General features: G+C 39.9%; 2 protein-coding genes across 2 annotated transcripts in view; one reads left to right on the top strand and one right to left on the bottom strand.

Annotated features, from left to right (window-relative positions):
* Positions 1-708: 708 nt before the first annotated feature.
* On the bottom strand, positions 709-9,923 carry gpib (glucose-6-phosphate isomerase b). Its single transcript, XM_014333457.2, has 18 exons — positions 9,732-9,923; positions 9,433-9,523; positions 9,143-9,211; positions 8,807-8,926; positions 8,555-8,638; positions 8,313-8,459; positions 8,123-8,194; positions 7,989-8,033; positions 7,838-7,891; positions 7,015-7,075; positions 6,730-6,773; positions 6,441-6,593; positions 6,193-6,322; positions 5,566-5,642; positions 4,074-4,202; positions 2,121-2,196; positions 1,589-1,655; positions 709-1,152 (listed from the first exon to the last, which is right to left on the bottom strand). Exons 1-18 carry the CDS (start codon positions 9,848-9,850, stop codon positions 1,029-1,031), a joined length of 1,662 nt encoding a protein of 553 aa, XP_014188943.1. The 5' UTR covers positions 9,851-9,923; the 3' UTR covers positions 709-1,028.
* Positions 9,924-11,458: 1,535 nt separating this feature from the next.
* The window catches only part of garre1 (granule associated Rac and RHOG effector 1), a 40,314-nt gene continuing 38,260 nt past the window's right edge, over positions 11,459-13,512 (top strand). The window contains exon 1 of the mRNA XM_005912997.3: positions 11,459-11,579. The gene's annotated coding sequence lies outside the window, so the exon portion shown is untranslated. The remainder of the gene's footprint in view (positions 11,580-13,512) is intronic.

Raw genomic sequence — 13,512 nt, 5'->3', positions numbered from 1 at the left:
AAGGCAGAATATTCTCCTTAGACAAACTCACTTTCTTCTGTATCTTGTTTCAGAGCTAGAGATAAAAAGCACAAGTTAGATTTGAAGTACTGTATTGTTGCCTGGCAACAGGACTGAAAACCCAGCAGTGTCTGGGGGTCTCGGTTTCTTTTTTAACTTTCTGTTTGTCCTTACACACACTCTGTAATTGTACCCGGCAGTGGGTTTAAAGTGAAGGAAACACCGTGAAATATATTTAAGGCTCAGGCTGTTTTGTGCATCAAACAGTACTTAACACGATCATGATTTATTCAGAAGCAAGCTGCCTCTCATACAAGTATTATATGTGATCCTTCTGTTTATCAGGAGAATACAAGGAGATTTTGTTACATGTGTCCAAAACGATCATAAAATTAAATTCTAGTTAAACATAGTGCTGACTGACTTCCAGTCCAGATGCTGTTTAGTCCAGTTGTTTGTTTTTCTCTCTAAGCTAAATGGATGCTGTGGAGTCTGGGGATTTGTGGGGAGGAACAGTACAGATGGACTGACCTTTGACCCTTTGTTCCACTGAATAACTGGTTGATTACTGGGTGGCTCATTTGCTCCCAGCAAATAAATCTGGCACTCTGATGCCATCTAGTGGTGTACTGCTTTTTGTTAGTCGCACGCTCACATCATCATTACATACATGTACATATGTACGAGAAAACCGAACATATCTACATATTCTGTGTGAAGATTTTTATTTCAGGAACAAAATTTCGTGTAACAGTAGAGACAGAGTGGGGGCATGCTTCGCTCTGCCTGTCACGACAGTCTAATACAAAAAGCTTTTTCCTCTCACAGTGGTAAACGAACAAACGTGGAAACGACAGCATACTAGACAGTCACGATATTCATAATGCGAGAACAAACATACAGAGTGCTTCAGCTCAACTGCGTGGGAGTGACCAGCTGCCACTGCGGGACTCCTGTCCACGCAGCTCCTGAGCTGATAAGATAGATAATGCTGTGGAGTCAAGGGGAAGTTATTGAGGTCACTCAGCTCAGGCAAAATTCTTCTTGAGGAAGTTGATTAGTCCGTTGGTGGAGGAGTCGTGGGAGTGAATCTCAGCAGTGTCCTTGAGCTCAGGCTCAATCTTCTTGGCGAGCTGTTTGCCCAGTTCCACTCTAATAATGCGTATGTGAGGGGAGAAGACATAAATACAAGAGATATGATGGGTTCAGTCATGTGTTAATACATTTTGGAAAATCTGCAAAAATGTATCCACAGTGCCTCAATCTGAAAGCTGCACAGTATAACATTAGGCGTCAGACTTCTCTTAAAGCTTGCTTATTTGAGCACAGCAGCCCCTGGTGTTCAAACCTTTGGGTCAGACAATGAGAAGAAAGTTGGCCTAAAGTGGGGAAGAGGCTTGTTTCGGAAAGGGGATGAACGGAGGGGCCTACACCAAGGCATAGTAAATGTTAAATAAGGTTAATTCTGACTGTGAATCATGCAAAATTTCAGCAGAGTCCAGGAATAAACATGTGGAGCTGTGAATTAGCACAAAAGAGAGACTTTTATTAGGAAACTTGTTGTGTATGCTGAAAGAAACAGACTCACCCCCACTGGTCAAAGCTGTTGATCTCCCACATTAATCCCTGGACAAAGATCTTGTGCTCATACATTGCTGCAAAAATGGGAAGAATAATCACAAATTCAACAAATGAAATGAAAACAAAGATTGAATTTCTGAAGCAGCACAATAGAGCTGTTCAGAATAAAACCTGCTCAGTTAGTTTCCCATCACAGGTGCAAACACACTGACTGTTACTATGCAACAGTGTGCAACGTCCTGACTGAAGCTCAGCTGGAAATTGCCGCTCTTTGGCTGTTTCAGGAAATTCCCACTGTGTGATCATTACCACCACTGTCTCAGATATCATTTATTATTGTGCAGTCCAGTGCATTTAAAAACAGTGGAAATTATTTCGTAATGTCTCATTTTCAGATAAAACTAACCGGGTTAAATTAGATAATGGTATATGTAGAATTAAATTAAAACGATGTTTAAAAGGACATTAAAGCTTCAAAAGAAATTGTTATTGGTAATGTTACCAATGATAAAACCAGTACAGTGACAAAAGTGGTTTACCTATAAGTACTCCAAGTGTATATGGAGTCAGTTTCTTGAAGATGATTGAGTTGGTTGGTCTGTTTCCCTGGAATACCTGCGGTGATCAAATAGAAACATTTTAGAATACAATTCACTATTTTGCAAAAAAAAAATTTTTAACAAAGTATACATTGCCATGTCCATACATGTCACTGGAGGGCACTGTCCCCCTAACACAAGATATTCATGGAAAGATTTTGGGGGGGTTAACTTTTTTAGCTGTTACAATGACTTGACTTTAATTTGAACAAAAATCAGAAGTCTAGTTTAGACACAGATGTAAACATGGTACTTAGCTGTCAGGGCTAAAATTACATGTTTAAGATGGGTTCAAAAGTGGGTCATTGTCATTTCAGTTTAAGTTTCAAGTTTAAATGTCCACCCACCATGTCACCATCTCAGATTTGCTTATTTCTAATAGGCAATTCCTATTCCTATTTGAAACATATCTCGTTACTGGAAGCTTTTATTTATTTATTTTCTTTATTTTGGTGAACTGAACTGAAATGACACAAGTGAATATCTCTCAAGATCTGGAGAGGTCGTGGTGTGTGTTTTATTGTCTTCGCCTTTCCAAGGCGGAACTGGACCTTGATTCCTCGCCTCTGAACCCGCCCTGAACACACACCTGTGGCTCATTTACACTGATGCTGGCAGACTACTTAAGATGGCAAGATCCTTGCTGGATCGTCACACTACCTAGCATCAGTGTAGCCTAGCCTTTTGAGTATTCCTTGTGCTGTCCTAGAGCTCCCTCCTAACGTTGTTTTCCTCTGTGGATGTGTGTGAGTGAGCATGAGCATTTTGGAGTGGACTATCTGAGTGAGTTGTGGATTGAGTTGAAGAGGAGGGTGCGTGCACCTGCCTTGGACCTTCCCTCCCCTTCAGACCCCCCTCTACTCCCTGGAGCCCCGTGTTATCTGTCTCGCTGTATATATGTATATATCCTCACTTGGTGCTACATTGTAAATAAACCCTCACCTTCTCTCTAAAACTTCAAAGTCCTGTGATTGAGTCCTCTGCCTAATAATCTGTGACAATCCCCTCATTTTTTAAATTGCAAATACATATGTCTTTGGGGTTTTAGTACAAAGCTAGATCGAAATTTAATTTGAAACCAGTGTGATTGGACAGGCAGATGATAGAGGATGACATTTAAAAAAATAAATAAAATATTAAAACATGAATGAAATTCTGTTCTTTAATGCAGTTAACTCTGGTTTTCTGTTGCAAAATAAGCTTACTGGCTTGTGGACAGTCAAGCTAGGGTGTTGCTAGTACATTATAGCAAGAAGGTTCAGAGTTTGATTCTCCTGGTTGTCTGAGGAGTTTGAAGATGCACTTAAATGGTTTCTGAAAAAGTCTGCATCCTTGATTCAGACTGTGTTTGTTTGCGGTCCTCTTTGGATGAGATACATATAAGCTAAATCATCAAAGAAGTCCAAGGCAATTTATTCTTCAAATAAAATCAATAAATGCCTCCATTGTCAGACCATGGTCATATTTAACCTTTAAAAAAAAAAACCTCCAGTGCATTTCAGCAAAAAAGCCTTCAGTAAGCCTCCAGGGTTATTTGAAAAAGAGAGTGCTTTGAACTTCTTTGATGTTTTAGAGTTTGCAGATGTAACGAGAAGAAAAGGTGTATTTTCATTTTTCAGCCAACGTTAGACATAAAGAGAGATGTATTTTTTTTTTAGATGTCTTTTCACTTTTCAAAGTGACACAGTTGTCTTCAACATCTGTTTACAGAGTTTTTACTGGGTGAGTCTCTCTAACCTGCTGTCAAAAACAATTTGCAATCGGGTTTGTAAAAGCAACATGACAGGGAGCTCTCCTCTTAAGTTTAGGTTTTAGTTTGTTGCTGTTACATGCTATCAGCAGCGCAGCAGGTTCATTATCTTTGATAAGGTAGTTTCTCTTTATTCTACGTACTTTGTGTGGTAGGATTTTCTCCAGAGCCTCCCCACTCAGGCCGCTTGCCTCCAGCTCCCTCTTGGCCTCTTCGGTAGTCTTACCTTTCATCAGAGCCTCTGTCTGAGCCAGGAAGTTGGCCAACAGGATCTACAGTCAAATGAAACAGGCAGTTTTAGATAGTGTATTTCCTACATGATTAACAAACAGATAAGTAACAAATTAAAATAATACATTTAAAATGTCTCAGTATCTGGAACTGAAAGAATTCAGCACCATTCTTCTAAAAGATACTCCCTCATTTCTGGGACACATCAGTCCAAAATCTCCTGTACTTGTTTAGCTGGCGTGAGATCTGTTAACTATACCAATATTTTCTGCTTATAAAATGATTCAATGACCCCTCGTGCCCTTCGAATTGGGGCATAGTGATCCTGAAACTGATTTCTCCCATAAATATTCTATAGAATAAAGGTGATCACTCAGAGCAACTTTTCATTGATTTGCGCTGACCCTTTTTTCTAAGGACATGAGTGGAATCAAACCATTTTACAAAAATGCACAGCATAAAAGAACCAACAAATCCACCGCAAAGATCAAAAGTTCAATTTGTTGCTGCGTCTTTAAATAGATGTTGGCATAAACTGGTTTGACCACTATGAAAATTTAGAAGGAAGCAGAAAATAAATTGAAGGTCAGTGGCTTGCACCTCAGCTCCAGTGCGCAGCTCTTGTTCTGATGCTAATGTCGGAGGTCTGACAATCACCTCAAGGTGCCAGTGCAATATCATATATGTTGCCAAATAACTTGTCTTGGAGCTTTGAGAAAATGCCCACAAAAGTTATATCAGAACATGCAGCTCTCTTGGGAATAGTTTATTGTGACTTTTTGTAGCTATTTGTTACACTGATTTTAATCATTTCTAATTCCACCCCAAGCTCTACCTCTCGGACAAACCTTATCATAAAACCATCATTTGAAGTTTATGCTTTGGACTTTCATCTCACAAATCAAACAAGCAGCCTCCGCCAACCACCATTTAAAACAATTAAAAACAGCTCTAATATTGGTCTCTTTATCTAGCTTTATTAAATCTACTAACATTATGCATCCTATTAGCTTGTATGTGTTGCTGAAAAGGTGGTGTATTGGCATGCTTGAGATTTTTTCAGAAAAGTAGTGCTTACGGTTGACTGTGAAATATCTAGGAGGAAAGAAATTTCACAAACTATCCTGTAGCAACAGTGAAATCCTATTACAGTACCACATTTCAAGTCAGTGAATTCTTTCACAAATATTTATATAAGTAGACTGCATGGCTAGGTGCTTACAGGGAAACTAAAAGCACTGTAATTCTAAGATTAAGTGGTATGGCTGAATACTTTTGTCTATACAGTCTAGTAGAGTAGTCTAGGATTGGTCAAACTCATTTAATATCCTAAACAAGAGACAGACTTCACAATATCTGCATAAATGCTGCTTTAGACAGATACCTCTCTAACATCAGTGATACCTTGTGGTGCAGGTTGTCTCTGATTGGATGCTGTGATTGAGCTGGAATCAGGAAGTCACAAGGCACCATTCGAGTTCCTGAAATGAACATGTTGAGTCGCATTAGTGACAAACTTAACCAGGTAGCAAACTGGATTAAAGTCCTTTAGTCTGTGGGCTACATGCAGCTCAATTTGATCCTGGACCATTAAGATAATTCCAGTTCTTTAACTGTATATAAGTTTACTCTGAAGAGTTTCACCTGCACTGAAACCATAATATTTTAAATGAAAACACACCTTATCACTTTCCCTCACAAATTTTGCTAGACAATAGAAATGTATATTTCTTGGTAAATTATTATTTTTTTCTTATATGCTGAGTGATACAAACAGAAATAATCACCAGTCTGAGGTGTCTTAAGACAACTGACAGCAATTTCAGTGATATGGCTCAGATTTCCACATTCACTGAGTCTGTTAATTACATGTAACTAAACTACAATAGGTTTTTATGATTCAACAACTCACCAACCTCCAGAAATACTTTAATGTACTGGTTTTTGTACACAGACTACATATTTGACAACCCAAGACCAGAAAAAGACCGGCTGAATCAAATGTCTGTTGCTGCTCCCAGGTGGAGTTACCTTGGTGGATGAGCTGGTAGAAGGCATGCTGTCCATTTGTTCCAGGCTCTCCCCAGACTATTGGCCCAGTGTGGTAGTTCACACGTGTCCCATGATTAGTAATGTACTTTCCATTTGACTCCATGTCACCCTAGACAACAAACGCTCTCAATATACAATGACTTACTTATATTATTAAAATAATCTATCAACTCTATAAGTTGATTTAAAATAATGTTTTGGATCACTTCTGCATTGTGGGGACAGACCTGTTGGAAGTAGGCAGTGAAACGGTGCATATACTGGTCATAGGGCAGCATAGCCTGGGTCTCAGCGTGGAAAAAGTTGATGTACCAAATGCCCAACAGAGCCAACAGGATTGGAGCGTTCTTATCCAGGGGAGCAGTACGGAAGTGCTTGTCCTATATATGAAAGGGTAAACCTAATTTACCTTTATGTTTTCTGTATCATTCTTTAGGGAAAAAATCATAACAATAATTTTCAATGTCAGGCAGGTGAAGAAGTGACACTTTGAACATCTCATTATGGTGTACCCACCATCCAGTGTGCTCCTGACAGAAGCTTCTCAAAGTTGTCAAAGCCTGGAGATCAGATGCACAAGAAAAGTTAAGTGATTGTGTAGACTTTTAGCACTGTACTTGGGATGAATATGATTGCTGGTCCACACATATAAGTTTTCATATATGTTTTAGCAATGATTTTAGATACTGACATAAAAATGCAAATATTTCTCCTCAGGATGGACCCAAGTAACCTTGGTATTCCTATAGTTTAAGCCCCAGCGAGCTCCCTGAAATGTGTGGGTGTGTTTACTGTACATACCAATATGCAGGGCAATAGCCATTCCAATTGCAGACCACAGGGAGAAACGACCACCAACCCACTACAAGAAAACACACAAAAATGATATAATTTTTTTGTCCCATTTTAATAAAAGGAAGCCAAGGTTATGCACATATGCAATTAAAATAAACACCACACTTGATCTTTATAGCTTTGTTAAATAGTAGCAAGAAATGTATGATTTGCTTCAGTCTTAAATCTTTTCCAAAAGTTCTTTTAGGCATTTTTTCCTCCCTTCTTCTCTCTTTTGGACTGAAAATACTGTAGACTAGAGGCGGACAATACATTTTTCCAAGGGGCCACATGAGAAACTGGGACTGATGTCGAGGGCCACATCAATAAGCTTAACTCAGTTTCGTTTGATTTTAATTTTAGCTCTTTATAAGCTTATTGTGGCAGCCCTCTATAACAGTCCCAGTCTCCCATGTGCCCCTTTGGGAAAATTGATTGCCCACCTTTGCTGTAGATTTTGTGCATGCAGCCATTTTCTCCTGACATAAAGGCCACATTATAGCTGTTACCTTTAAAATACCAACAATGTAACTAAATGCAACTCTCTGACCTTTGATGCAACTCAGCCTTTACAGTAACCTCTGCAAGAGAGAAGGTCACTACCAATAATAACTGAGACTGAAGAGAGAGGCTTCTGATTACCCGGCAGCTGCTGTTCAGAGAGTCTGTCTCACCTACTTCACAGGTCAAAAGTCTGCTTTATTTATAGCTTCTACTCTCGCTCCATGGCACCGTGTGGACGTGAAAAACCTGCATACAGTGTGTGTTTTAAAGCTCAAAGGGCACTCACGTCCCAGAACTCGAACATGTTCTCTGTGTCGATGCCAAAGTCTTTCACTTTGGGCTGAAGGGGAGACAGAGAAAAACAGAAAAGTTAGTATTAGAATGTGTAGATGCAGCGAGAGGCTTATTAACCCTGAAAAAAATTTGGTACAACTTACACCATTGGTGGAAAGAGCCACAAAGTGTTTGGCGACAGCAGCTTTCTGTTGAAACATATCAAATTTATAATTAAGAAAGACATCCTTTTAGTGTAGTAATGAAACTGTGCTGTGCAGGATTGCTACAAACTCACATCTTTGGCATGTTCGAGGAACCAAGCTTTGGCCGACTCAGCATTTGTAATTGTCTCTTGTGTGGTGAATGTCTGTATATATAGGAATACACATATATTCATGCAGCAATTTATAAGGAACTTTCTGTCTGTGCTTGAAGATTTAGCAATAAATAAATAAATATTCCTCATTTCTTCATGAACATGCTACCTTGGATGCAATGATGAAGAGGGTTGTCTCAGGGTTGAGCTGTGCCAGGGTTTTGGCGATGTGGGTGCCATCAATATTGGACACAAACCACACACGAGGTCCATCTTTTGAGTACGGCTTCAGGGCCTCAGTTACCATCAGGGGGCCCTACAGGTCATGGTAAGGAAAAAAAAAAGTCAGGCCTATTTGTGTTATTATTAATATATGTAAGATAAACAGATCTTTCAAGCTAATCCACTCACAAGATCAGATCCTCCAATTCCAACATTAACAACATCAGTGATGGCCTTCCCTGTGTAGCCCTTCCACTCGCCACTGCGAACTTTCTGCAACACATCAATCGCAAACATTATTTTTGTGGGTCTATAAACTGCTGATAGCTGCATCAAAAAATTCATGAGCAGGGCTACAAAACTGACATAGTGAATTGTTTAAACAGTTCTGTGGAAGAGCTTTTGTTGTGATTTTGTGCCTTTATTTTTGGGTTCACTCACATGACAGAAACCCTTCATTTTCTCCAGAACCTTATTAACGTCTGGCATTACATCCTTCCCATCCACCATGATGGGAGTGTTGGAACGGTTCCTCAGAGCCACATGGAGCACAGCACGGCCCTTCATTTCCACAGCACCAGGAGATAAATGTTAATATACACAGACTCTTACTATCAGCACTGAAGCACTGGGTATTTTTCTGCTGGCTGCTTACACTGCTTGTGAATAAGAAGTGAATGGGTTTTTCAGCTTGCATTTACTGTACTTAGTGTTCATTTTTAAGAGAAATAAAAGAAAGAGTGTTAAGCGAAGTTATGACTGTTTAACAACGAGCACCTCGGTGAAGTTTATCTTCTCTCCAGTAAACATCTTCTCTCTGGCAGCCTCAATGCCTCTTGACTTGGCCTAATGAAACAATAAATATGAATGCTATGTCAGTAACAATTTGGGAAGTTTCAAACTTATGAGCAGTCCTTCAAAGAAACACAACTTAAGTGAAGATGAAACTTGTATCTGATGAACTGACCCCCACTTTCTGCTTGATGAAAGGATTGATTGGCTAATGATTCGGTAATTAATATAAACTGTTTAAAGGCCACAGATCATTTAAATGTAAATTGAATTACCAGGTCAACCAACATTTTCATAACGTCCTCTGTGATGAGGTTCTTGGAGTAATCCAGAAGAATGTCTCCATCCTCAGTTTTCAGTGTGAGGCTATCGGAGACAAGATGAGGATATTTTCTGAGTATCAGTATCCAGACAAAAACTATCATTTTGTCGTTGTGTTGAGGTTTGACATGTGTGTAATGAAGCCACACAGAGGTCTGTTATGTGAACATGTCAACAGATGATAAAACAGAATTAACATTAACTTACCAAATACATCAAACATATCTAAACGTATTCTGTTCTTGTTTTATACCTGAGCTTGTTGAATCTCTCCTTGTCAGCCTCAAACATGTGCCTCATGTTGAGGCCCAGGGCGTGGGCTGTGTACCACTCCTGCAACTTTTGAAAGTTGGGGTCCTGAGTAAGTCCCATGCTGTCCAGAGAGGGGGGCTTGCTGTGCTCCACTGTGCTCAACTATCTTGGCTGAGTGCGACTGAGCAGGTCAGAGAGAGAGCTTTTTGAAGGGCACAGTCTAGATCTAAACTTGCCCCTCCTACAAGAGACATATAATATCCATGACCTGAGCGTGTCACACTTGCCCACTGTCTTGCAGGGTTTGAGTGCATGTAGTTCACTGTGCCACACGGATCATCACACAGGTCAGACAATGTGTTGTACCTTTTCTTATTTTTCTCTTAAATGGTTATACAGTAGTCAAATAGCCAAAAATGGCCACAGTTTAAAATAAGATCAGTGGATGACATAATCACTGTAAGTCTCCAATTTCTTTTCACTTGTTCTGTATCTGTGAAATTTCAGTGAGAGTGGACATCTCTAATATGCCCATCTCAGAGACAAAGAGCACAGCAGTGAGCACAGCAGCCCCTTCCAACTTCTGTTTGTGAGGGGAAGCCAGTCACAAAAAATGGAAGGTGGCCATAAATGTTAAGACTCAGTTAAGTTAAAACTCAGTTCATACTCATTTAAAACTGAGTATAAGGGTTGCATTTATGCCCAAGGCAAAGAAGAATTATATGAACGCAACAACTTTTCATTTTGTAATGAACTACTAATTTACATTTAGTAATACTCTTCTCCAACTATATGTGGGGAAAAAGGAAACATCCAAACTATAGACTAAGCTTTTCTCGCAGGTTTCTCATCCAAACCTGCATTGTAGTACGCTGCAATGAAGTCCAAAAACAAGCATATTGGCTTGTTAATAGTTATGCCTTATTTAGCATTACTGTTCTACAGCTAGTAAAAAAAGACAAGCGACCATTTATGCTCAGCTAGTTCTTGGTAAATGTGTGTAACATAATGTGTTTTAATATGCATGATTTCAGTACGTGCATATTTTATGTAACACATAGCGATGAAATCAGTTGACCTAACAGTGCAAATTGTGGCTCCTCTTTAATTATCTAAGTCTGAAAGTTGTAACCCTTGTTGAGACACTGCAGATCCAGATCAAGTGCAGGCTGTATCCTTTAAAGCTGTGCAGGTGTCTGCTACCTGGAGAGGTTGCATTGTTAAAGACAAGTTTGAGACCTTAGCGCCCCCAAGTGTTCTTATTTAAGCATGAAGTACAAGATGTAACATTCTCTAACAAACATTAGGGGGCGAGAAAACCTTATCCAGAAGCAGCATTAAATTGTGCTGGATTTTATTTCGTCTTAATCTTCATTCCATGTAGTCACAAACCCGTTCTACACTTCAAGCAAAAGATATAATGCGATTTTTTCTCAGCTCACTATTTGGGTTCCCTTTCATTTGAATAACTAGGTTTCCCTACTTTTTCAATCATGATGTTTGATGCTTTCCATGTTTATTCTTACTTCGTGCCTTTGACTATATTGGTTATATTTATGTTATTTATAGTTATCGTTATTATTTATATTAGTTAGAGTTATATTACAAGAATCAAAATTGAAGTGTAAGGTTTAGAAACTAAATTAAACAATATGGTAACGCAATCTTATATTACTTTTAAATGGTATTTAAGGCGGTATTGTAGGAAGACAAAATATACTGATAAAATATTGCTGATTGACAGTTTTATTGTGAAAGTCTCAGCGGAAGTGTGAGTTTATTGACTTGGTTTTGATAGTGGTCACACAGACAGGGAATTCGCTGTCAAGAGGGTGGATGCCTAGAGCTGGTAAGCGATGCTTTGATTAACTGAACGCGTACTGTAATAATTTTCTTGTGTTTCACGGGAGCTTGTTTTGTCTTGGCCGCGGTAGTCCCGGCTGTTTTGAGTCTGTGGTGGAGCAGCACCGGGCCGCTTACGTTAGCTGGTGCTTTCTAGCAGCGCTTACAGTCGTGTCGCAGAGAGCTAGCTGGTTTGCTAACGCTAGCTCGCTTAGCTGTGTAGCTAGCTTGATTAGTACTGATGTGTCCATTATCGGACGCACCTTTATTTGACGTGCTTATTTTTTCTAAGTCGTGTTAAGCAAAATAATGCAACCCCACAATCGCTAAGACAAGTGTTTTCAGTGAAGGCTCCAGAAGGACTTGACATATTTGTGCAACTGAACGCTCGTATGTACACAAGCCCAATTTCATGTGTGCTGATAAAGCGCATCCGCCTCGGCTAGCGAAGGAGGAGAGGTGGGTTGGCGCTGTCGTTTGTTTCTGTTAACACTGCCCCTTGTTTATATCTGTGCACGATGCTTCAGATTTGATCATCGTCTTGACACTCTTACGTGCGAGAATGATGTAACAAGCCTTAAGCTTCTGTAATAACCTGGATTGACTGCGTGTCCGATAACGGACCTGGGCGTTCTCGGTTTGAAGTTACGCGCTGCAGTCGGTGATCATCCGCCGCACAAAGATGGAATGCAGGCTAACGTTAGAGACAAGCTGGCGACACGGACGTTATTTACGGTTCCTCTGGCTACATACTTGTTTCTGTGCCTTTCTGTGCTCCGGCTTGATAGCTAACACGAAAGCGAGCGTCTGGTTCTGTGTGGCAGGCGGCTGAGTGTCAAAGACCGGGGAAAGCAAGGGACCTAGTGTGCTGGGTACCCACCGGGGGTGGCATTTCCCCGTCATTCGCTTATCCAGCGTTTGGCGTGTTGATGCCGCGAAAGGCTTTCCGGCGACACCGCGTTTAGGGCGTTAAAAGGCCGTATTAATAGCTGCGACATAGTGTTCCCATGACTTGGGCCATGTCATCGCAGAGTTTCGATGAAACCGGCTAACTGCGCTTGCGGGGATTCTGTTACACCTTCCTGCTAAATAGTGATCGTGTTTGACAATAACCCCTTACAAAACTAGCTAGTTAGTTGGTTTTCTTCCCCGCTGGGGTTTCAGGATTAAGTAACAAGCTGTTGTAATAATAGCCCTAGAGTAGCCTTGCTGTGTTTAATAACACGTACAGAGCAGAGCAGCAGTAATGCTGTAGAGGTGTTGAAATCGTATCCTCAGACATGGTCTTTTAATACTCTCCTCTTGGTTTACATTAATTTCGATATATTGACCTTAAATAATCGTACTATAAGTAAAGTAGAAACTTGCACAACTACATTGATGTCGATGTTTTTATATAGTCTCTACAGTACAGAGAAGATGAGTGGAGTTGTATTAATAAATAACGTTGCCCCACTTCTTTGGAGGGGTGTAGCCATCTACAGTCTAGCCAGATGTCTGTCGTTTGAGATCGTGTGGATGTGCTTGTGTTGAAAGTAGAAGCTGTCCTACTGTCTGATCGTGTCTTGGCATAGGATATCGCCTATGATTTGAGATGTCTGTGCGCTGATTGGCTATTCATACGTGCAAGGTTTGCCATGAGCAGCCACTCTGATGAAGACTGATAAAATTGTTGTCATTGCATGATTCATATTTTCTTGCTTGTTAGGTAATAGGGGTGTGCAGTTAATTTGATTTCAATTACAATTTTTGCCTTCCAAGGGCTTTTAAATTAAGATAATTGGTATAAAATCCACTTTAAGGCTCTTCTTTCACCTTTGAGGAGCCTCAGTTGATTCCCTGTTAAGCTCTGTTTGGTTTAGTTCAGCTCATGTCAGTTGAATTATAATTAATATTCATGAAGATCAACTTCATTAACGTATTTTCTTGAAGTTTAATAA

The sequence above is a fragment of the Haplochromis burtoni genome, unplaced genomic scaffold, assembly GCF_018398535.1.
Source record: "Haplochromis burtoni strain Fernald_Lab_line unplaced genomic scaffold, NCSU_Asbu1 Contig_2, whole genome shotgun sequence".
Classification (NCBI taxonomy): Eukaryota; Metazoa; Chordata; class Actinopteri; order Cichliformes; family Cichlidae; genus Haplochromis; species Haplochromis burtoni.
The sequence above is the reverse complement of the archived record's forward strand: the minus strand, read 5'-3'. Positions and strand labels throughout refer to the sequence as shown.

Coding starts and splice junctions, on each gene's coding strand:
- gpib (XM_014333457.2), bottom strand. CDS start 9,850: ATGGGACTTACTCAGGACCCCAACTTTCAAAAGTTGCAGGAGTGGTAC. Junction 8,927..9,142: donor AGAAGATAAACTTCACCGAG/GTGCTCGTTGTT, acceptor GTGGAAATGAAG/GGCCGTGCTGTGCTCCATGT. Junction 8,639..8,806: donor AAATGAAGGGTTTCTGTCAT/GTGAGTGAACCC, acceptor GATGTGTTGCAG/AAAGTTCGCAGTGGCGAGTG.